General features: G+C 46.3%; 1 protein-coding gene across 1 annotated transcript; it reads right to left on the bottom strand.

The window, feature by feature from the left end:
• Positions 1 to 606: 606 nt before the first annotated feature.
• LOC121045540 lies at positions 607 to 6458 on the bottom strand. The gene is made up of 6 exons (XM_040498445.2): positions 6386 to 6458; positions 5290 to 5336; positions 3299 to 3415; positions 1142 to 1183; positions 726 to 776; positions 607 to 633 (listed from the first exon to the last, which is right to left on the bottom strand). Exons 1-6 carry the CDS (start codon positions 6456 to 6458, stop codon positions 607 to 609), a joined length of 357 nt encoding a protein of 118 aa, XP_040354379.1.
• Positions 6459 to 25674: the final 19216 nt, after the last annotated feature.

Below are 25674 nucleotides of genomic sequence, written 5' to 3'. Positions count from 1 at the left end.
CCACTGCTCAAAGAGCGAAGAAACTCGTAGCGTAGCTCCCATTATCGATTGGTAGCGCAGGTAGGTCACTTCCTTGATTTTTAGTTCGCCCAGCCACCGCCTGGTGCCGTCGGTATGTGGAAAAGGTCCATTGCTGCTGCTTACTCAGCGTTCGTGCTTCCTTTTGTTTCTGTCACAAGTTCACTGATTAAACCTTTATTTTCATATCATTATATTCTAAGTCTTTTCGCCTTCATCCGCAAGAAGATGTGGATTGACGAAACACTTTGCCTAGGTCATATCTCTTTTAGATATCACGGGGTATACGTTTTTTTATTATCAAACTTCAGATGCAAATAGAACTCTGTAGCGTTCGTCGTCCCTTAACTTGTCCATAGTCGTTTTAGCGCTTTTATCCTACAACTCATTATTGCTTCTAACTGATTTCATTGTCGAAAGTATATTAACTAGACGACTTTTTAACGTTAGCGGCGCCAATAGAATGATCAACAGAACTTTATTTTGCTCTAAATACGCCAACTATATTAAATACATTACACAAGGCGTAGACAACCAACTCTTTATTGAAGTATTATGGCGTCTTCCGTGCAGGCTGAATGCTGTGGACTACTTCAGTGCGGCTTCGTAGCATTTCTGCAGCGGGTAGAAAGAAGATGAACACACGGCTAAGCAACTGCGTCGAAGATACCTTCGTACAAGGTTGCGTGCAATGTCTTAAAACGTACCAAAATTTCCTTGCCCTTGGAGCGGCTCTGCTGATTGAAGATGCTATTTTCCTAGAATTATGAAATATATATCAAAATCAATCGGCCTGTCCTAATCTAATCACTGTAATGTAATAAGCACTACGCACCGTGTAGTGCTTACCACAAAGGCTACGAAACGTATATTTAAACTAGGAATACTGCCTACGCCATACGACAACTAATGTGACTTGTGCGTATGTGAGCTAAACAAAAAAAGGAGCTACATATATTAGAACGACAGCGTGTTACTGTCATGGGGTGCGTTTGAGTGTATCAATGGGCATTACTCTTGATAGCTACTGCAGTCGAACCGTGGCGAAATAAAGTGATCGAGAACCAAACAAAAGTAATGTATCATAACAAAATTTCAATAATTGAAAAAATATGGGTCTTACGATCAGCGCGCCACCCACGTCATTCTTGAAGCACTCCAGGAACTGAAAAATCAAACGATTTAGGTAACACCACTTTTCAAGAAAGCAACTTATCTTTTTACAGCAGAGTATACAGGGTGTTTTTTGTTTATTTTTTAACTGCACCAAATTTTCAAAAACAGGGAACGTGAGATAGAGTAATTTAAGCCCTGGGGAAGTGTTAGTGGCCATGGCGGCCACTAGAAAAAGGATGAAATTAGGTAATTAGTTAGCTAATTAACTAAAATGTTTTAACTAACTTCTTAATTTTTTTCTTGAGGGCACATATTGTATTTAGAGAATTGAAGCTCGACATCAATATAGTCTAGCTCTGCCATCAAAGTTTGGTTAAAAAATGTGTAGTAGGTGTTACGAGGTCAAGAAATGTCACTTTGGTACACGGCGTCAAACCGAAACTAAACGAGAAAGAGCGCCGGTAAAGTAATCGCCCCGACCTTCCGGCCCCGTGGATCGTCGTTATCGCAGCCAGCTTCGCCTAAGCAAGTGGAGCCGGCCGCAATAATAACAAATCGGATGCCCGAAAGGGCGGAGCGAAAACTTTACCGGCGCTCTTCCTCGTTTAGTTTCGGTTTGACGCCGTGTACCAAAGTGAAATTACTGACCCCGTAGCACCTACTACAAATTTTTTAATCAAACTTTGATGGCAGGGCTAGACCATATTGAGGTCGAACTTCAATTCCCTAAATACATTATGTACTCTCAAGTGAAAAATTAAAAAGTTAGTTAAAACATTTTAGCTAATTAACTAACTAATTACCTAATTTCACCTTTTTTCTAGTGGCCGCCATGGCCATTAACACTTCCCCATGGCTTAAATTACGCTATCTCACGTTCTCCTTTTTTGAAAATTTGGTGCAGCTAAAAAAAAACACGCTGTATTTTTCAACGCAGTACAAAGATTCATTTTATTAAAGGCCTTCTACATCTAATAAATGCTTATAAGGTGAGCACGTTGATGGATTTTCGCGTTACTGTAAACGCCCGTTTAAACTCTTGCGACTTCTTAGAATCTGGTGCCTTGGAACCTTTTAATACCTTTTACAACGAGAAAACAAACTGACGCCATTTATTGGATAGCAGTGGAAACTTGGCGGTCCGGCATATTTTCTATTTCTCTCGCGCATTATCCTTTCTTTCATGGCTCGAAAAACTTTTGGCAACGTTATAAACGAGTCTTTCTTATAGGTATTACGCACATTTCACCTCTCAAATCCCGCAAAACCTTCGCTCTTGTGAAGTAAAGTTCCAGGGTTACCGCATAGATGGCGCCAGAGTGCCAGTGTGTTCTCTCGTTTTAAGAAACATTGATAGGCTCGTCTCTCTCGGCCGTGTTCGGTTGCAGGAGTGTGAACGGGCCTTATGAATAAACACATGGACAACCACGGCGACAGACCTTTCAACCTTCAACACATAAAGAGTTTATTGGAGTGGGCAAGTTTCTTCCCGAAGGAAGGGTGAAGAGGGAGGATTTTTTTTTTCTTTTCACTCCCTTCCTCTTCGCCCTTCCCCTCCCGAAAGATGTGCCGTCGTGTCCTCCCCTGCGTTTATTCTTTCAGTGTGTACATGTAACTGATACTTTATTTATCTGATATGATCATCTGGGGGTATGAGCAATAAACAACATGCTGCAATTCGTATCTTAATTCTTACCAAGGTATTACTATTAATTCAATTTCTATGTTCTAAATGCAATACATTTGAAGGTCAACAGCAAAAATAGCTCACTATTTTACCAACTTTAATTGGTGGCGTATAGGTTTCAAAACAAAAACCACGTCTGTTTGCTTTTCTGCTTCTTTTTTTAAGTTCAAACTATTGGGATGTAGGCCCATTAGAATACATTTTGAGAATTTGACGGAATGAGCTTGACATCCTTTTTAGAAACGCTCAAGCCTAAGTTATGGTAATGTTTACCTCTTACATATTAGAGGTAAATGTTCATTTTCTCGTCATTTTTGTTTGTTTTGTTTTGCAAGACGGATTTCAATGCGAGTATTTTTTAACTACTTCAGCTGGAAACGATGACACCATACTAAACTTTGGCTCCGGCAGCCAAATGTTCGTAGACTTCGCAATGCAGAACGACGTAATGTAAAAGCAGGGTGAGCGCGTGGATACCTTCCTCCTCATAGACGTCGTCTTGCAGACGGCTTGTTTCAGGTCGTCCACGTCCTGCATGTCTCCTTTGACTTCTTTCAGACAGGCCATAATTGTAGAATCCAAGGCCTGCTTAGCCTGAAGAATAAAGACGCCCAAGGGAAGCTCTGGTGAAATCTTGATAGTCACTGATTTGCCTCAAAAGTCCTTCAGCGCATTAATATACACGTCTGAATTGGTAGCCCAAATTACAAGTCACAATTTTTTTTGCTAACTTATTGGATCTTTAAATTTGGCCTGAGGTGCTGAGAGGCAATACTGGCAGGCAGCAATAAAAACGTGACGTCGAATGTAGTAAAGCGATAAGCATATTATGTGCCGTATGCCATCGTGAGTGTGAGACACTAGAGCATTTGGTTTTGAAGTGCACGGGGCTTCGTCCTGTCCTCCCTGAAAGAGTAATGGATCTGGCGGGGGCTCTGCGTTTTGCTGACGAGGATGGAAGAATGGAGGTGGAAAGGATTACAGACCCAAAAATGAGGTTAAAAGATTTGGTAGAAATTATCCAGGAAAGATTGAATGAAGAACAACTAACTAGCACGGCTGGGGACAAATGAGGCAGAGAAAAATTGGGACTCTCTCCAGCGTGGCTCCGGCTCCAGGGTCTTAACCCTGTCTCCCAACGAGCCCGAGGTTGGGGTAACGCCGACTAGGTTTGACCAGAGGAAAATCGGCGACTCCATCGCCTGGGGTATACGAGGCGAGGGGGTGACGCTTTTAGCTTTTTTGCCCGATCACCCAAAGGTCGATCCCGGCCATGTCCCACACTGCCTGGTGATAGTTACAATTATGTAGAGGACGAGCAAATTGACTTAGAAGGGTGAGGGAAGGAATACTTTTGGGGTTTTGGAAAGGGTACAGTCACTGTCACGCATCCATTCATCCAGGTTGTAATAGGGCTTGTTCCAGACGGGTTAAACCAAGTTTGATGGGTTGAAATGAATGCTGGAAAAACTCACGCCAGCAAAACGAGAAAGAAAAAAAAACGTGCAAAATAATGTTTTTTTGGGGCTGCCTCTCGACTTTTAAGTTATACAAAATGGGACGTCACCCCACCAGAGAGCAATGTTGGTGTTGGCGTCACCTTCATTTGACGTTTCCTCAATAGCTGTTTCGAATTTCGAGATAAGAGTTAGCATGCCGGGAAGAGTAATGCCTGGGTATTCCGAAAATAAGCGTAACATGGGTAGCTTAAAAAGCCACCGGAGGCGTCAGAGGGCTTTAAAAAGATACTGAACCGAAATTTGAACTTCGCAAAATAGGGCCGCAGAAGCATTGAACGGGACGCTACGAACTCCAAAACATCACTCATACATCGATATCTCAAACGAATGGCCGTACTTTCGGAAAAGAAGGGCACGATCACGTGAGGGCTATGACGTCATTGTCCTCCTGGCAAATTTTAGAATGAGGGGAAGCGGCTTCGCTTGTCTCCTCCTCGTTTCGGTTCACCAGCTCGACGGGACGGAGCGAGGAAGAGAGGGAGTGAGAATCGTGACGTGACTTTTCTCGTAGGCCGTGTTCAATCGCGCCCTTCTCTTCCAAAATACGGAGATCCGTTATTGATGTCGCTGTATAAGTGATGTTGTTTTAGTTTTGCAGCGTCCCGCCTATCCGCCCTGCCTTGTCTTGTGAGTTCGAAATTTTGGTTCAGTATCCCTTGAAACAATCGTTGGGGTTTGAAACCATATGCTTTGTAGCTCTCTTGGATGACTTTTCTTTATCGGGCTGCAGACATGTTATATACTTACATTGGGACTACTTTTGGGGCTAATGTTGTCGAAACTAGAGTAACTGCATGGGTACATACTCCGCTTACTTTATAGTTAAAGGCATGGGGACCGGTGTGTTCACCACTGTCGATCGAAGCTGCAGACACACAATATTTACCTGAGGCCAGATTGCTAGAGAAAGTTGCCACCGAGCATAGAATATAAATAATTATAACTTACGTCTTCTTCCATATCATGAACCACAGAATCGCATGATGTCCCGCGTGCTGAAAAGTATTTATTTATTAAGTATTTATTTATCTATTAAGGTAATTTATCTATTTGATGCGTTCGCACCTTACGAACAGCGGATGTGCCTCTCGGAAGAATGCAAACACCTCTCTGATACGAGTAATATCACGTATTTCCTCGCGTACTCCAAGCCACCTCGACTACTCTCAGGCAAACCGCTGCCCTGACTCCAGCAGGCGGGTTGGAGCCCCGGCCGAGGTGCCCGCAATCTGACAGAAGCTTATTGTGTTGAAACTTGGAAGTGCCGTGTAACTGAGATCTCGGTTGTACGTCAGAATGTCGCCAGTTGGACTAAATTAATCGTCAGTTCTTCACCGGGCGTGCCAGATACCCTTCGTGCGTTTGACGCGTAAATCCCCAAAATAGTTTTGTTATTGTTGTTTTGCTTCGCGCATTTTACTGTCAATGAATAATAAAGTCACGGGCGTCTGCTTTCCCATAAAGTATATGCAATAGCCAATCGTACAGATGATTATACAATATATCTCAATGTTTGCCCGAATAAAACAATTTTTGCATATTTTTACTACACAATCATAGTATGAGCCCCCGGAACGGTATAAAATGTGTAATCTATTAACCTTATTATGTATATATTTTTAACCCACTTCTCCGGTGTAGCGCTTCGGCGTTGCGGAATGACACAGGTAATAGAGAGTTTTAGGGAACCGTTCTTGCACATACGATACGTACGATGGGCCTCCGGTACGGACTGCTAGAAGACTCAGACATGCGCAGTGCGTAACAGGGCCCATAGTACCGTATCGGATATGCAAATACGGTGCCCTAAAACTCTCTTTTATCAGCCGACACGTCTCAAGCACGCTCGAAATATGTTTGTCATTCATACAAATGTGCGCTTCGAACACGTCTTCAGAGAGTTTTTGTACGATAGGAGCGTTATACAAGGAAGACCTCAGAAGGCGTCTGCGTGACCGTCTTTCATATATAATGTATTAGCAGTGTGAGCCCATCGGACGTGTCCCCTGACCCAAACAACGGGCGCTGCACGGGTTTTGCGTACCATTGGTGAAGCAGTCCTCTGCGGTCATCGCCAGGTTGGCCAAGCCGGCCAGGAGCAGAAACTGCTGCATCATCGTGGCTCTGACTGGAGGATCGTCGACGTCCACTTACCTTTAGAGATGTCGCCTACGCGCTCGCGCACTTCGTCTGGGCCTTGCTTTATAGTATACCCTTTTTTGACAAGCCCTCCCCCCCCCCCCCCCCCCCCCCCTGTGGTAAACACGGCCAAATTGAAAGACGAGGCCCGTACAAGCTGCAGAATAATGACGGCTGCAGATAGTGAACGTCTTTCACGACTGAACAACATTCAGTCGTGAAATTGAAGGTATAAACCCCACTGAACAAATCCACAAACAGATCACGGCACACGCTTTATTTATGTTTCAATGTGGACCGCACAGAGTCTTTCCGTTGGCGAAATCGTTCTGGTACGTATGTTTGGATTGCCCTCGCACGCAAGGGTGGTTCCGGACGGTCCTTTCGAACTTCAATAGCGGCGTAGTTTCATCGCGTGTTTAGAGAACAAAGGAACGGCGTTCACGACGGGAGCACTTTTCAGAAACCTGTAAGTCCGGCTCAAAATCACTTTCAAAAGCCTCCCCCCCCCCCCCCTCTTTCCACCAAGTTCCTGGTACTAGACAGGTGTGTTTAGAGAACAAATAAAAATAGTAGAATAACAAAATGCGATCATTGATAGCCACTCCAGCAATGTTTGTAGCAATCGCGAGGTTAGTTCAATATCAATGTTTGTTCTAAGTTGCTATAACACCTATATTTTACAATTCGAACAATTTGGAATAATTTTTAACCCGTAAAACGTGAGAACCACGCAACATTTTCTGGTCTGAGTATTCTAATCCCAGGAAGCAGTTAAGTTAAAAAAAAATACGAATAAATAAATAAACGAATGCAACGCTGTTCGTTTCCTTTTGCCTGGTCGAGCATTTCGGCGCTTTGTTTCCGTCGCCCTATCAAAATCTCACATACCCGCGAACTTGTTCCGGCGACCACGATGTACCTTTACACAGGCACGTAGCCAGGATATTGTATGGGGGGTGCGCCCATGACAAAATCCTGCACAAGGGGGAGGGGGAAGAGGAGGTCTCATCAAAATGAAAGATTTCGGGGGGAGGGGGGGGGGGGGGGAGGGGGGGCCCGGGCCCCATGCCCCCCGCCTCCTGGCTACGTGCCTGTCTTTACACATAGATGTATTCCAAAAAAAATATTTGCCCAGACGGCCATCTTGGCGGCAGCTGTCATGCCCTCCGACGGCTGAAGCGAGGAACCAAGACCAGCCCAAAAGTCAAAGTTTAATCTTGCAATGTCATGCTCTTTCGAACAGCGAAGCATTCCTTATCGCCTGGCCACGCGTGCGCGCTACATTTCTTTGTTTTTTTACGACAGTGGGTAGGGAGGCGGGCGGGCGGGAGGGCGAGACACGCGCTCTGGCTGTCGGAGGGCAGAACCAACACCTCCTAGGCTATGTTCCAAATCTTACCCGAGTAACCTGCCTCCTACGTCAGCGGGTAATACCACGTGACATCGCGAGGTAAACGATCCGCGACTCGATTTTGGAACGGCCAGGATAATGGACACTACGCGAATTGGCTTTGTCTTGGGCGACGGCAAAAAGAAAACACAGCAGCGATGGCAGAAAATAGCAGACGATCCTTTTGATCATGGAGAAAGCACCCGAAGAACGGCAATATTAATGACGACGCGGTGTTTTTTGAGGTGGATCCACCAGCTCCTTTTACTCACCTTCGTTTTGAGCTGTACATTGAGATCAAAATTACTTACTCCTTACAGCTAGACATAAAAAAATGTGTTTTTATTAATCAGCGCGATCGCTGCAATTCCAGTCGCGGTGCCCTAAACGCATGTATTCCACGCATTGTAATTTGCACCGATTATGTTTTGCAAAAATGTCTTCCACACGGTGTAGCGGTACAGCGCGAGGGTGCTTTCTCCAGAATGATATGAAACTCACGTTCGCTTTGACGCGAATCTGATTACAGTGAAATTTTCGAAGCCTTCACTGCTTTACAAACGTTATCCTCTCATTACACACACTCTGGAGGAAACAAAAATACTACATTATCATATACCGAGTTCAAACATTTTCGGCCTTCAACGTGAGAATACGGCATTCCCCCAACGCCGAGGACGAGGATGCGGAGAAGCTCCTGTTTACGCTCGCACTCAGATAATAACAAGTACACGTTCCCGGGGAAGGTGGACGGTCTGGATGTAATGCAGTCAATTCCTGCGCTGACAACAGCAAATCGCAATAACCACACATGCTGCACCTAATTATTTGTCATTTCGAACGTCCGCCACCAAAACCAACGGAGCAAGCGAGCTTTGACGACTGTCGGCGCTAGAGCACTATATAGCTCCTACGGAGCAGAGTAGCGCAATCCTTTGAACCCCGTGTTTTGCCGACAACATGGCCGACAGAGCGGCTCGGCGCGAGTCACGTGGTACTCAGGGTTCCAGGAGGCGGCCCGCCCTATGGGATAATACATGGAGATCGACATAACGCGGCTGATTAAAAAACTAACGGCGAGTTCACATTTTTCAAAACTAGCCTGTCGTGAAGTTAGTAAAGCGCTAAACACTTTATCAAAGTTTTAATAATATCGGATGCGTGTGCAAATTTTGAGAAGGCAATTTCCAAGGCAATGGCGTTTGGAGCAGACGATTTTTGCTCGCAGCGGAGATGGGCTTTTCGGGTTGGCCGGAGCGGGTCACGTGAATGGTGTGACGTCGCCGTGTCGTCTGCTGCATGACGCCGCTCAGGCAATTTTTTCAAACAAGTCAGGTCCTTGTATGGCACAAAACTTATCGCATATTATTCCAAAATGTTTCATTATTATGTCAAAAATGATTTCCATTCCGCACATCCCCACAAAACTGAAGAAACAACGATTTTCTCACGTTCTCCATGCATTTCTGACCGCAGTTGGAACCTCCGGGCGTTCGCCGCTAGTCGCCGAGAGACGGCGTTCTAGATTGCGCTACTCTGCTCCGAAGAAGCTACATAGTGCTCTAGTCGGCGCAGAAAGCAGACGACGAACAGATCACGTGACGTATTTACTCGATTTGATCCGACTTTACCCCCCGATCGAGGAGGGTAGCGCGAGTAAGTACTCCGGAGTAAACAACTCGCTTCTGGAACGCGAGTTCTGACGTCATCGAGTAAGCTCGAGTAAGTTTTGGAACGCCACGGTACGAAACTTTTACTCCGGAGTCGGATCGAGTAAATTTTGGAACACAGCCCTAGACAGCTTTCAAAGCCTGCGCGTCACGTGATATGACGTCACTTCCCGGAGTCTTGCACGGGTGCTGATTGCATTCGAGTGCCGCGTAAGCGTTCTTGTGGGACTCGTTTCCTATCATAGTCCTACGCGAAGGCTGACGCGGCACCCGCATCCAATCAGCGCTCGTGCAGGCCTCCGGGATTTGACGTCATATCACGTGACGCGCAGGCTTTGAAAGCTGTCTAGGAGGTGTTGGCAGAACAGCTGCCGTCAAGATGCGCTTGGATAAGGATCCAAAACCAGAGTACGCGTCAGAATTGAAGGGGTTTTCAAAACATGGTAAAATGCTCGGCATGCTTTATACTTGTCTAAAAAGGGTTGATATAGGGGTTATTGATGAAGCCCAGCAAGTTTATAATTAAAACGGTGGCCTTAAAATGACCAAATAAAAAGTTAATTTCTAAAAAAAACAGAACAAAAACTAATTTTTCTATCTTCCTGTGCGATGCTTAGTTTTCGCAGGAGCGATTCGGCCTGCGTTCTCTGATATATATGGGTGGTTTCATCTCAAACCAGGTACGGATTTGGGATCGAACTTTTAGTTTTGACAAAAAAAAATTTAATTTTTTGAGGGGAACCCTTCTGGTGACAGAGAGTGCAAACCGCAAGTTCGGGCGATTTTTCGTTCTCGAGTTATGGACATTAGTCGAGACGCAAACTGACCTTTCTCTCGCCTGTGGGAGGTGTCATGTTCCGCTCCTTTCTACTGTTTGCCTTCTTTTGGTAGTGCAATGTAACTTTTTTCGGCCACTCTCAGAATGGGGATTATTTATGGTCAATCATTTTATTGAGATTATTTACCCGCGCTTTTGTTTTAAATATTTCCGAAGTGTGTCCCTTTCACAATATTTGTCAAAGTTTGACCAGCTCTTCCGTGAGACCTATTTGAGATATTATAACATATTTAGTATTTTCAACAAAAAAAAACTAAGAGAATACTATTTTTATTGATGACAAATTTAATGTTGTGTGTGAAAGAGGAAAGGCAGTGAATGTTCGTAAAGCAAGGGCTATTTCAAAATTTTTGCGAATTCGAGATCGATTTTCTAATAAAACCCACCTTTTATTTGGCTGACTTTTCCCTCCAGCTAGCTATTACAGTGCTTTGATTGTATGGCGGCTATAAACGATTACATTTTGGTTTTTGTTCACTTGTCGCCCAGTACTACCAGTAACTCAAAAAATGCACTACCTCATAATTAACGCCTCTGAAATTTCAAGTAGCTACCTGTAAATTCCTTTAATAAAAGAAGATGCAAACGGCGAGTTCTGCTAATTAAGCGTCAAGGTCATTAAATATTTAATTTTTTTAATTGTCGAATAGCTTCTCTACAACAATATTTGACGAAGTTCAGCAAGCTGTGCTGTGTGACCTGATCAATATATTTTTATGATCTTTACATCAACGTAAAGCTCCAATTAAGTTCTTTCTTTTCAGCATAATTTTAATATTTCGCGCTATACATCTAACGCGGAACATTTGCCTGTTAAAAGCGAATATTTAGAACAACTTGCAAGTTTAAAATCAATTTTCTAAAAAAAAAAGAAATAAAAACTTTTATGTATTTTATCTTTTATTCACAGTTAGGTAATATAGTAATTTGTCAGAAACTACCAACAAAATATTTAATATATTGTTTGTATGGCCGTTTTTAGGAGTCGAATCTCGTGCTATGAGAGTTTTGAACGAGACTTCGCATAGGCGCTCAGCTGAGCATAATTTTGACCTATCTAAGGTTTTCTATTTAATGTTAGTACTTACCTCAAAATCTGAGCGTAAAAGCCAGTGAAGCACCACTATTTATCCTAACAATATTTATTTACTTGGCACTGGGGTGATTTGCAAGGTGAGTGAGCTTCGCCCTATGTATTGACGGAGAAGATACGTAACATGTAGACTCTCGGACAAACTTAGTCAAGAGGAAAAAGTCCAAGTAACCCGGCATGAATCACTGAAAATAGTAATGAAACTTAAACACACATTTGAAGCCTTGCACGCTACGAAATGCTCGTGATTTTACGAGAGAGTCTGTATGTGCTCAAAATAAACCGCACTTCCTAAGCGTCAGATACTAAATCGTACATATGTATATGCACTGCATATATGTTTGACATAAGAAAATATGCCAATCAGATATCAAGTTCGGTATTTCAAACTCAACATGCGACACGTAACCAGATAAGCGAAGTAATATTTCATGTTGCACCCTAAACATGTTAATTTCATGAAATATATCAAGTGACCAAATGTCTCGCATATACCTAATTAACATAAAATACACTCCAGATAAATGCAACCAGAAACTTATAAAAAAAATTTAACACCGCCAAATTTCGTATAGTTTACGGATGGACGACGCAGTACCTTTTCAATATTACACGGCGCTGCTCACACAAAAACAGTGATAAACGCCTGGGATAGTAATCTTTCGATGCAGCACATTTTAAGACTATAGCTTGATGAAATTCTGAGCAAGTTTTCGCTTTGTCCACAATCCAGTCAGTTCAGTGCCAAAGTCTATGCGCGTCGTCTGATCACACAGCGCGCACTCACAGAGGGACAAAGATGAACGCACTGTTGAAACGGGCCGGTGCGGCCAGTTCACGGTCCCACCATTCAGCTATGTCTATTCTGCGGTTTGGTTAACTCTTTCTAGGACCACAGCATCGCCCCCTTCCTCCATTGCTTTGCTCTACACATGAGAAGATTGGATGCCTCACGATGGGCTTACATGCTACCACTCCTTTCTCTTACGCTCCCGATAACGGGACAGCTCCACTTGGTCGATGTTCCTTGGCTGAGAGCTTCAAGGAACTTAGTCATGAAGCTCAGCTCAGTGTGTGTGTGTGTGTGTGTGTGTGTGTGTGTGTGTGTGTGCGCGTGCGTGCGTGCGTGCGTGCGTGCGTGTGTGTGTGTGTGTGCGCGCGTGCGTGCGTGCGTGCGTGCGTGCGTGCGTGCGTGCGTGTGTGTGTGTGTGTGTGTGTGTGTGTGTGTGTGTGTGTGTGTGTGTGTGTGTGTGTGTGTGTGTGTGTGTGTGTGTTTCAAGCTATGCAGTGACGCATGATGTTTAAACACACCACCCACTCCATCGCACGCGCTTTTGCCGTGCCCTGATGCCGAGTGTATTCACCTACTGACAACGAACTTCTGAAATTCGTGTAACTGGTGCCGATTTTTGAAATTACTTGGAGCGCCGTCCGAAACATAGACTAGCTCCGAAAGAACGGGCAAGAGTTCTTCGAGCCTGTCTTCGACTATTGTGAGCGCTATAAGAGCGCGTGTGCAGAATCATGACAGATATCGTCACTCACGACGCCGAAGCTTAGTGTTCCCTTCGTGGTCGTCGCAACGCAGGTGAAGATTGTCACCATCTTGATTTTCCAGTGGTATCCCTGCACATGCTCGTTGGAGCACAATACTCCGGTATTCGGCGAAATCAAAGTGTAGGACTACGACACGTGGCTTCACATTTGCTTGTTCAAGCCATATTGCTCTCCGTTGTGCGCGCCGAATATAATAGTGGGGTATGTATTTCTTCGTCCACTTTTTGAGTTCGCTATGAAAAGCAGCGGCCTCCATATGTTGTTTCCCCAACTCGCCACCAGATTTCCACAATGCCAACTCCAGTTCATCTTCAGCGCTCATCCCTAGCATCTCGAGGGATCCTTCCGGTTCAAACAGGCCTCACATCCCCGCGAGAAGCAGTTTTGGGAAAGATTTTCACAAAGAAAATGGTTCTGGATGTCTTCAAAGGTCATTGTCTTCCCCGCCGCATTTGACAGAGATGTCAGACAGAGTATGAAGTTGGCGCAGTATACACACACACTCTCTTCATGTATAGTGGGTTTCTTAACCCACTTGGGCCGAAGAGAATAAAATATTGAAAGGCCCATTTTTGAGTCGGGATTGGCCTCCTTGAATTCTTTGTAGGTTTCCCTAATAGATCTCGTCATAAATCGCTTCGTTACGAAGACTTCCGGACCATCAATTAAGAAGCCTTACAAAATACTTCTTGTTCGGCCTTTGTCTTGAACAGTCTTTCGCATCTGATGTGTAATAAGTCAAAGCAACAACAACATCGTTTTCGTTGCGAGTATGTCCTTGGTATGCACGGTCAGGCTTCGCCCAGGGGTGTAGGAACAAATGGTCCCGGAACTAATGGTCCCGGAACTAATGGTCCCGTAACAACTGGTCCGACTAGACACTTTCAAGGCCTTATCAAACAAACAACACACTAACCATGTATCTGCGGGGGGTATACGGTCTGCTTGCGAAGAAAATCGGTTGTTTTATTTTTTTAGCGTTTGTTGCGACTCGCGAGATTTTTACTCTTCATCGTGTGATCGATGTCTGCAATGACACCAAGTGCCACGAAGCGCTTTGTGCGACCATTCTTCGGCTTAGCAGAATGAGGGCTTTGAGAAGCCTTTCCATACTTTTTCAGTCGTCTCCGCGCTTCATCTCAGCAGCTTTATGCTGCTTTTTAGAGCGCAGCTCTTAGGGGACCGTTTCCGGCTTGAGCGGCGTCGCCGTCGGCGTAACCGGAGTCACGTGACCCCCCCGGTCACGTGACCCCCAGATCACGTGACTCCGAGGTCACGTGACCCCCCAAGGTCACGTGACCCCCCGAGGTCACATGACCCCCTGAGGTTACGTGGTCACGTGACCCCCTCAGGTCACGTGACCCCATGAGGTCACGTGACCCCCCGACGTCACACGACCCCCCTGAGGTCACGTGACCTCGAGGAGTCACCTATCTCTCAGTATGCTTCCATCCTCCTCCTCAAGAGCTGCGCTCTAACCGGCGTTACAGGGAATTGTAAACGGCTTTTATATTTTAGAGTGCAGCTCTTAGGCGCCCGTTTCCGGCTTGAGCGGCGTCGGTGTAACCAAGGTCACCCCAAGGTCACCCCAAGGTCACGTGACCCCCCGAGGTGACGTGACCCCTCCCAAGGTCACCCCAAGGTCATGTCACCCCTCCCAAGGTCACCTCAGGGTCACGGTACCCCCAAGGTGACCCCCCATGACCCCCCAAGGTCACGTGACCCCCCAAGGTCGCGTGACCCCCCCCCCGGTCACGTGACCCCCCCAAGTCACATGACCCCCTCCCCCCGAGGTCAGGAGACCCCCCCCCCGGAGCATACTAAAGAATGAGGGGAGGAGGAGAAGAAGGAGGAGGAGGAGGAGGGGTCTACCCTCCCCTCAGTACCCTTCACTCCTCCTCCTCAAGAGCTGCGCTCCAATTCGGCGTTACAGGGAGTTGTAAACGGCTTTCACTTTTAGAGCGCAGCTCTTAGGCACCCGTTCCCGGCTTGAGCGGCGTCGCCGTCGCCGTCGGCGTAACCGCGTGTAACCCTCGTAACCCTCGTGAGGGTTACGAGGTTTCACGAGTGTATTGATTGTGAGTCCACACATCTCGGTACCAGAAGAGAACTGACTCTCGTGCTTTATGTCATGAGCCCGCGCCAGGCTCCGAGCTGCTGCTCGAGCGCCCGCGCAACACCGATACATCTTCCGCTCTTTAAAGGAAAGAAATACAAAGAAAATAAGTACGAAAATAACATAACATACAACGAATGCGGATAGCATTAAATAAAAAATAAACACACAAAAGAAACTATGGAAGCTGTTCAAATGTTTCGTCGTAGGTTAGTCGACGTGGTGCGTGTCTGCTTCGTGATGATCTTCTCAGTGCTGGAGCCTCATCTGTCAAAGTTTCACCGGATGCCGGGGATGGATGTGTGGAACGATGGTCTGTATCTGGGTTACAGTGTGGTTGTGGAAGCTGTGGAGACTGCGAAGTCTGTGAAGGCTGCGGATTGTCGTGGGCGTCGGAGTGCTGCTGTGGTGAAGCGGCATCTTCATCCAGGCAATCATTGAATGCCTCCGACGTTTTCAACAAATGACGGCGGTTTCTCCTGTAGATCCTGTTCCGCTCGGTTTGGACAGTGTAGGAGCGTGGCCCGGCACAATTTGTTACCCTAGCTTTCTCAAACCAACCGCCTTTTCCTCGCATGCGGACGACGTCACCGCTTTTCAGGTCCTTCAGCGACGTTCCAGGCTTGTTTTGTTGCCTCTTGCACACAGGTTTCCTCGGGTGCGATGAGAAATCAGGAAGTTGTGCTCGCAGTTTTCTTCCATACAGCAACTCTCCCGGAGACTGTCCTCCTATCAAAGGGGAACACCGATAGTTCAAGAGACCGAGAAAAAAAATCATCCCCTGCATCATCACATTTCTTTAAAATTCTCTTTGCAATTTGTACCCCTTTTTCAGCAAGACCATTGGATTGCGGAAAGTGGGGGCTTGATGTCACGTGATGGAAGTCATAAACCCTGGAAAACCGTTTAAACTCGGAAGATGAAAATTGTGGCCCATTGTCTGAGCAAACTTCTATTGGAATGCCGTGCCTTGCGAACCAGCCTGACAATGTATGGATGATGGTTTGTGAACAGGTGTCCTGGAGTCTTTCAACCTCTGGGTAGTTTGAATACGCATCAAACGCAACCAAATAAGAGTAACCTCCATAGGCAAACAAGTCAATGCCAACACGATACCACGCGTAAGGAGGGGGCTCGCGCATCATTAGTGGTTCGCGGGGTTGCTGATATGCAAACTTCCTACATGTCGCGCATTCCGCAACAAAGGTGTGAATGTCCTGCGCCATTTTGGGCCAAAACATGAGTTGGCGTCCCCTTTCTTTACATTTGTTTACACCTAAGTGCCCTTGGTGGACCCGAGCTAACATAACTCGCCGAAGTGACGAAGGGATCACCACCTTCGTTCCTTTAAGAATTATTCCTTTGACCACCGACAGTTCAGGGTCTAGTGAGCTGAAGTTGCCTTGCAGTGGGTACCCGTTCTCTAGACAGTGAAGGACGTGTTGTAACTCAGGGTCCCTCTGTGTTTCAGTTCTGAGTCTTTCCTGTGTTGTCTCGCTCACAAGTGCGGCAAGCATTCCCACGGCGTGTACTTCAACATCCTCCAAGCCTTGCTTGTGATGAGGACTATGCTGCCCAGCTCTTGACAAAGCGTCAGCTAGCACAAGCTTTCTGCCAGGTAGAAACTGTAGCGTGAAGTCGTACCTCATCAGTCTCAAAAAGAAACGTTGTAGGCGAGGGGGAACATCACCCAGTCTTTTTTTTTTTTTTGATAAAGCGACCAACGGGCTGTGATCAGTCTCGAGAAGGATGTGCCTACCATATGTGAGGTGGTGAAACCTCTCACATCCAAATACCAGCCCAAGCGCCTCCTTCTCAATCTGAGAGTATCGTGATTCGCTGTCCGAGAGTGATCGGGAGGCATACGCTACAGGGCGCCACGACTTGTCGTACAGCTGCAATAAAGCCGCTCCGAGTCCATCTGTAGACGCGTCAGCCGACAGTTTTGTGGGTCTACTAGGGTCAAAAAGTGCGAGGACTGGAGCACTGGTCAGCATGAGTTTTAATTGCTTCCACTCATTGTCATGAGCCGCTGTCCACTCAAAAAGTACATCTTCGCGAAGAAGTTGTCTAAGATTTGCTGTACGTTCGGATAAACTCTTTAAGTATTTTCCAAAGTAATTTATAACGCCAAGCATGCGCTGGAGATCTTTCTTGTTTGTGGGTGCATCCGATTTTTGAGGTTGCCATTTGGATTGGCTTCTGCGCCAGAGGTATTCCTGTATCGGTGTTGCGCGGGAGCTCGAGCAGCAGCTCGGAGCCTGGCGCGGGCTCATGACATAAAGCACGAGAGTCAGTTCTCTTCTGGTACCGAGATGTGTGGACTCACAATCAATACAACGAGGGTTAAACTCACGAGGGTTACGAGGGTTATTACCCTCAAAAGGGTTACCCTCACGAGGGTCACGAGAGTTACTCTCACGAGGGTTACGAGGGTTATGAGAGTTACTCTCACGAGGGTTATGAGAGCTACCCTCACGAGGGTGATGAGAGTTACCCTCACGAGGGTCACGAGAGTTACCTCCGAGGGTCACGAGAGTTACCCTCACAAGGGTTACTAGGGTTACCCTCACGAGGGTCACGATGGTTACCCAGGTCACGTGACCCCCTAGGTCACGTGACCCCCCTCCCGAGGTCACGTAACCCCCGTTTACATCATCGCCACTGATGATGTCATCAGTGACGTCACTTGCATCCGCATCGTCATCGTCATCATCACTGATGACGTCATCAGTGACGTCACTAATGACGTCACCGGCATTCACATCGTCATCGTCATCATCACTGATGACATCATCAGTGACGTCACTGATGACGTCACCGGCATCCGCATCATCATCATCCCTGATGACGTCATCAGTGACGTCATCAGTTACGTCGCTGATGACGTCATCGACATCGTCACGTGATCCCCAGGTCACGTGACCCCCGATGTCACGTGACACCCCACGGTCACGTGACCCCCCGCCGCCCAAGGTCACTTGACACACACCCCCAGTGCCCTTTCCTCCTCCTCCTCAAGAGCTGCGCTCTAATTCGGCGTTACAGGGAGTTGTAAACGGCTTTCATTTTTTTTTTTTAGTAACACAATGTGGCTGCCAATTGCACTTTTTTCACGTTTAGAAATTACAGCAATGGAATTCAGGAGTTCAGCCATTCCAGGAGTGGGAACGGGCTTAGTGTCTACATTCCGAGGAGTTGAGAGGTATGGAATTGTCGGAAATTTTAATTCCCCGGAATGGAATTGGAATGGAATGGGGGTGCCCATTTCGCAACACTGATGTTGTGAACACACCTTGCAGCGGATCCGCCGAGCGTCGTCGGTACCTTGCTTGGTACGGTGCGTAGAATGGGAAATACTGAGGCACTAATTGGTGCAGAAAGGTGGACGTAGAAAAGATGGGAAGGGAAAAGGAATTTTGTTTTTGTTTGCTGTGTTCGTTGGATCCGACCTTGGTTTCAAAGTGTGTATAAGAGGTGTAGTGAATAAACGTGTTAGCTAAGTTTGAGACGTCGTCTGAGATATATATATAACTGCAGATGCAGATGAATGAGCCGTACTTAATCCAATGAATCAAAGAATTAAAGTTTTCAGGAACCCGCCGAAAGCCAAAATAACGGCGGAGCCTGGATTTGAACTCTGGGCCTCCCAATGTCCGGTCGGGTGTGCTAACCACTACACCCACTACATCTTTTTTTCTTTTTCTTTATTACCCTCTTTTGACACAACACAAACATATTTACATTACACATACATGTTTACATGACAGCTATATACAAATGAAAATATATGAAGCCGTCATCCATGTAGATGGTTGAGCGTGTTGGTTATTAATTTACGATAAGGAAAGAGGGACATTGAAGACAAACAGACAAGACAGGCTGTCTTGCCTGTTTGTCTTCAATGTGCCTCTTTCCTTATCGTAAACCGTCATCCATTCATTGGCTGACGTTGACACATCAAAATTCGCTTAACATTTTTAGCGGTTCAATTCTTGATAACCAATCAGGTGCGGTGACTGGTGTTTTAACGCCTTCGACGTACGCCGCAACACTTTCACGAAAACACATCCTCGCAGGCCGAGCATCGGCATCATTAAGTCTTCACAGTCTATGGCGCTCCCGTGCGGGAGCGCCATAGACTGTGAAGGCCCAGGAGCATTATCAACTCAAAAGGCACCCCCTCGTCATTGTCTATCCCAGAATGACGCCAAGAAGCGAATACCATGCTGATCTAAAGGAAAATCTTTGCGTATAGATCTTCGAAGCACATCCCAAAAGAATACCCCCTCCCAACAATGCAAGAAAACATGCTCAATAATCTCAGGGACTTTGCAAGTGTAACAGATCGTTCCCCAAGGGACCCAACATCTCTTTTTCTTCTAAGTATGTTCTAACTGACAACGTGCCTTTGTGAAGTTTAAAAAAGAAAGTCTTAACCCCCGCTTAACTGGCCTCCTCTTCACTTTTTTCAGAACATCCTGCCCTGGGCCTTCACAATATATCGCTCTATACCTCGGGACAAAAAATACGCCATCTCTTATCACGTTACTTAAATATTCCATGGAAAAACGCGTCTGCAAAAACCGAAGTGAGGCTACAATTTCTCTAAAAAAAACCTCAAACAGGGCCGGATATGCACTCTGTGGACACTATGAGCTGAGGCAGCGCACGCGCCAACCTCATCTGACACACAGCTCGCAGGAATGGGTCAGAAGTGTCACGAAAAAACAGAAATCTGTTCACTACCTGGCGGACAAACAGGGGGATTAATCCGAGTCCTCCGTCCCGGACTCGTCTGAACAGATTGTCCCTGGCACACTTTTCCCAGAATGACGCCCAAATAAAGACATCAAACACCCGATGGAATTCTTGAACGTTAACTCGGGAACAGTGCAACACTTGCATAACAAACCATATTTTGGACACAAAAAATAAATTGCACGCTGCGGCTTTGGCAAACATGGAGAGACTCTCTCCTTTTCATTTTTCAGTTTTAGCTTTAGTTCCTTGAGCTTGCTCACGCCAATATTGCTCGCTGCTTTTCTAACATTCGAGCGGAGCTCCCAGGTACTTGAAGGGGGTTGTTACCCATCTGACATTTGCAAACGAACTCGGGCTTGAAGACCAATCCTCATGCCAGAACCCAATACATTTATCCCAATTTACATTGCTCCCAGTGGTTGCAGTATAACCCCTAACTTCCTTAACATCTCGTTCGACACTCTTTTTGTTAGTGCAGAAAACACCGATGTCATCTGCGTAGGCCAAAAGCTTAACTTGTGACCCGCCCACTTGGAAACACTCAATCTTTTCACAATACTTGATCCTTAAACATAACGCTTCTATATAGATACAATACCAAAGCGGACTAAGGGGACAGCCCTGGCGCACCGAACGTTGTACATTAATGAGGGCTCCCAGATTCTTGTTTATTATCAGCTTTGTAGTACAATTTCGGTAAGTCAGAGCCACACCCTCTCGAATTACGTCACTCACATTCACATAATCCAAAATCGCAAACAGAATTACCTGCGCACACAGTCAAACGCCTTCTCGAGATCAAGCTGATATCCCTATTGGAAAGACCAGTTAAAATTGGTACCAGTTTCAATCTTGGTTATTGCTCCAGTTTGAAAAGTTTCATAATGGTAGAACCGGTCAAGGTGGTTCGAACTGGTCGCACTGGTTGACTGGTCATGGCGGTTGAAATGGTCATAGTGGTTGTCTGGTCATGATGGTTGAACTGGTCATGGCGGTTGAATTCGTCACACTGGCTCGACAAAAATTATTTTCATTTGTTCACGCCATCACTGCGCTTCAGAAATCTTTATTATACACAAATGTAGACACAATACGCCTACTACAAGCATCAGCTGAACCAGCATTGAGCGCATACACATACACGGCACATATAAACATCAGCACAACAGGACACTAACCTGACCACTACTACCGAGCTCTGCGTTTCCGTCTTTTATACTGGTCGTTTTGAACGTACGAAATTCTTCGGTGACCACCTAAGCAATAAAAAATATTCCCAGCATGTTGATATTTTTCCAGAAATATCATACCTCTGAAAGAATTTTAAACGGCTCAGGGGATTCATTTCTTAGTAAAAAGTAAACACTCGGTCATGCCGTAATTATTTGAAAGCCAATAAATCAAAGTGAGAAAGCCAATAAATAAAGTGAGGAAAAGGGGTCAAACAGGTAACCAGTTTGGTCAATCTGGTTACCAGTTCGGCCAGTCTGGTGATTAGTTCGGCGTCTGGTGACCAGTTCGGCCAATCTGGTGACCAGTTTGGCCAATCTGGTGACCAGTTTGGCCAGTCTGGTGACCAGTTAGGCCAATATGGTGACCAGTCAGGCCAATCTGGTGACCAGTTAGATCAATATGGTTACCAGTTAGACCCGTCTGGCTACTAGTTGCGCCAGTTTGATTTCCTGTTAGGCCAGTATGGCCAGTCCAAATACCAGTCTGACCAGTTATATTTTCAAACTGGTCTTTCCAATAGGGGAAGGACGGCTAATCTAGCGTTTATGGCGTCGCAACACTCTAAAACACACCTCGCTTTGTCTATACTGGTGAATATCGTGCGTTCTTTTATGCCACACGTCTGATGTGGGCCAACTATTTCTTTATAACAGTCTGCACTCTTTGGGCTATCACCTTCATGAAAATTTTATAATCAACATTAGTTAATGAAATCGGGCTATACGTTGTTACCTGTTTAAGATTGTCTCTGTTAACAGTTTTTGGTATTAAAATGGCATGTGCCTCCGCAAAAGATGGGGGCACCGCTTTGAGGTAAAAGGCTTCGTTGTACACCGCGGTTAATAGGGGTGACAATTCATGCTTAAATTCTTTATAAAAGGCCGAGTTTAACCCGTCAGGGCCCGGAGTCCTCCCCGCATTTAAATTCAAGATAGCACCTTCCACTTCCTCGACCGATATGGGCTGTTGTAGCCTTTCTTTGTCATCATCGTGCAATCTCGGCATTGCGCCGATAAATTCCAGTTTGAATCTTTCTAAATTTACCCCACGGAAGGCAAACAAGGCATGATAGTGTTCAAAGAAAGCCCGCTCAATGTCTTCTTTCTTAGCTGATCAGCCACCTTTCCATTCTACCTCATTTACCTGATTCCGGCGAGCGTTTGCCTTTTCGACACCAAACATATACGCTTTATGGGCATCTCCCCAACCGCTAATCGCTCCGTTCTTGCCCGCACGATTGCTCCGCGATAGCGGTCTTGGTCTATAACTTCTAGACGTTGTTTTAGTTGCTGGATATCTTCCTTGAAAACCCCTGGCGCTTTGTTCTCTAGCTCTATTAATTTTTTCTAAGTTACTTTTTAAAGTCTTCTCCTTAATTCCCCGCTCATACTTTAAGCGACACGACCTTTCTATCGCTTTCAATTTGATGTCTTGTTTACATAATTCCAATTTACCTCATAATTTCGTTTGGTCTCTCTCTATATCTTCGATTCTGCCCGTAACCGCTTCAATAAACATGTCATCCTTCAATAACTTAGAGTTCAATTTCCATAGCTCCCATGTAAAACCGGTCCGTTTTTCCCTTCCTACTCTACATTGCACCAGACAATTATCTAAAAAAGAGACAGGCTTAACGCAGTAATTTTCACATTTTCCTATAAAGTCTAATGCAAGATAAGTCCTATCCAATCGGGCATGACTGCTACTCTGAAAATGGGTGTACTGCACTTCCAGTGTACCTTCTAAGCATTCCTCTACGTCTACAAGGTTACTTTCGCTAATTACTTGTGTTAATACGTCGGTACTTGCGTCTCGGTAGGCTCTCTTGGTAGGCTTATCACGTGAAGACAATACACAGTTAAAGTCTCCCATTAAAATAATTGCCCTATATGTAGTATAGGTGCAGCCTAATATTTTCAAAAAAAAGTCGTTCTGTCATTAGCCTGGATTGGTGCGTACAGACAACACGCCACTCGACTGAATGGAAAATAAAGTCGCAAGGCACAAATCTGCCCTCCAGGCTCGGCTTCACCTCCTGCACAACCAACCCTGGCAACGTTCTCACGAACAGCACACAGCCAGTCGACGTCCCAACAAGCAAAATACCGCAACGTAAAGCGCTGCACCATGCTCCCGCTCTCCACCTCCCCGTCCACCTTTGTCTCCTGAATTGCAAGAACGTCAATGTCTAGGTCCGTTACCAGACGATACAGCTCGCTCTGCCTCCTTTTCTGGGCCAGCCCTCGGACGTTTAGTGTTGCTAAGTTCAGGGACCCTTTTAAAGTCGTCATGGTTACAAGACCCGGGAGCATATTGCATACTTTTAACGCCGACCCCGTAGTTAGTCACCTCCCCCCTCCGCGTCGCCGTTGGGTGGGGCTTGCATGCTTGGCTGCTCCTCTACAGTCCCCCACGCCGTCGGAGTGTTCGACCTCTGTCGTAGCCCGGTCCGTCGCAAAGGAGCCGCTTTGGGCGGCGGCTCCTCTTCTTTGCTGGACTCCGACTTCTCTTCACCAGCTACCTCGGTGGGACAACGCCTTGTGGCCATGCTTAAAGGGAAACTGCAAAATAAAAAAGTGCATTTTTAAACAGCCTAATTGGAACAAGCATGTCACAAAACAATTTTTCCGCCAAAAACAAAACTTTTTACAGCAATATTTACTGCGCGAGACTGGTTTTAGTTTGCGGCTATTTCGTCCGTTTTAAATCGCGCGCCACAAAGTTGGTATTATACGTCACATAGTGGCTGCTATACGTCACGGAGTGACGTATAACAGCCACTCCGGGCGCGTCGAAAGAGCGGGAGTTGCATATAAGGAGAAGTTATGACCCCGACTAAATTACGTCCTGTGGCGTAAATATTGCTAGAAAAAATGTGTTTTTTTTTCGCGGAAGATTTGTTTTGTGACATGCTTGTCCCAATTAGGCTGTTTAAAAAAACACCTTTTTTTCTTTGCAGTTACCCTTTAAGCTTGCTGTCCCTGACCCTTGCAGGGTTCCCGCCTCCTGACTCAGCACTGGAGCTTCGTCAAAAAAGCAGCTTGCTTCACCTTTGGCCGAGTCATCTTTAGTCACTGGTGTCGCCTCCTCAACTTGCCTCCCCGGGTCGTCAGTCTCCTGCACGTCCTGGCTGTTGGGTGGCGACGTAGTCGTCGTTCCTGCCGGTGTTACAGGCTCCCCGGTCAATTGGGCTGCTTCCTCGGCCTCGGTAGTGTCCATGAGGTGGTCAGATACCTCATCACTCACCGGTGGCCCCGTCACGAACGCACTCACTGGGCTTCTACGTGCCCAAACCTCCGCACTGAAAACAGCGCGGTACCTTCCACTCACGTCGGACGTGGCCAGTTCCGTGGCAGCGCAGGCACTGCATGGGTCTGCCCGGAACCACCACTAGGGTCCATTCGCCAGCAATCCTAATCAGTGGGGCAGATCTTCCACCTTCGTCCAGTCCCGAGTTTCAGCAGGACCGTCCTGGTTGTTGATTCCTTCTGGCTGACGCCAGGTATGCGCCAGCGTTCCTAGGCGACCTCCGTTACCTTGCCGAAGGCGTCTAAAGCCGTCCGGATGTCTTCATCGGTAACGCCGTGCAGTACCCAGTGCAGCTTCAGCTTGAGTTGTTGGTTTTCTGGGTCTATAATGAGGCAGCGACGCCCCTACACGTGCAGCTCGTTAACGGCGAGCAACCGCTTCGTCGCCTCCGGGCTGTTGAGAGTCACTGCCCAGACGTGAATGGTTTGATACGCCCCCAAACCCACGACCTCGGGGAGCGTACCAGTCTGAGCGATGGCGTCCCGAAAATCTTCGACCCTGAATGGTCTCGCTCGCACGTCGCCGTGCAGGAACACGGTGTTCGCAACGATGCGTCCGGTGGGCAATGTCGGCAAGATTACCTGATAATCCTTTTCTTCGCTTTCTTCAATCCTGTTTCCGCGGCTGACAAGGGCCGCTATCTCAACTCCATTGGAGTCCATGATTCGAACGTCCGACGCGTTCGGCAGCCGGGAGTGGAATGACTACACCACTCAACCTTGACTTTCTGGCGTTTCCTATCTGTCTTATTGATGCACAAGAAACCAAATGTACCCAACCGCAGGTGTCCTGGAAACACACGCCGCCGCGTGGAACGCGGTACGACGCTTTACGACGCTTTACAAACGCGGTACGAGCTCGTTTGTGCTCCAGAAATCCTCCCACTGTTCTGTCTCGTCCAGTGTACATGTATTATTCTTTGTTTATGAACTTTTTTAGAGACACGGTATCATCATCGTCTGCGAGAAGTAAGAGCCACGTTATTGAATATACAACACGGGCACTTCACACCATCGCACGTGGTCTCCGAGGAGCATATAAACGAACGAATGCAGATGAATGAATTGTACTTAATCCAATGAATCAAAGAATTAAAGTTTTCAGGAACCCACCGAAAGCCAAAATAACGGCGGAGCCAGGATTTCAACTCTGGGTACTAGAATTGAAACCAGGTATGAATAGAGCTCCAAAAACTCTTCAGCGCCGGGGGCTGCCTCGCTT

Source organism: Ixodes scapularis, unplaced genomic scaffold (genome assembly GCF_016920785.2).
Source record: "Ixodes scapularis isolate PalLabHiFi unplaced genomic scaffold, ASM1692078v2 PGA_scaffold2__306_contigs__length_199485367, whole genome shotgun sequence".
In the NCBI taxonomy this organism is placed as follows: Eukaryota; Metazoa; Arthropoda; class Arachnida; order Ixodida; family Ixodidae; genus Ixodes; species Ixodes scapularis.
Note: the sequence above shows the minus strand (reverse complement) of the source record. Positions and strands in the feature narration are given on the sequence as shown.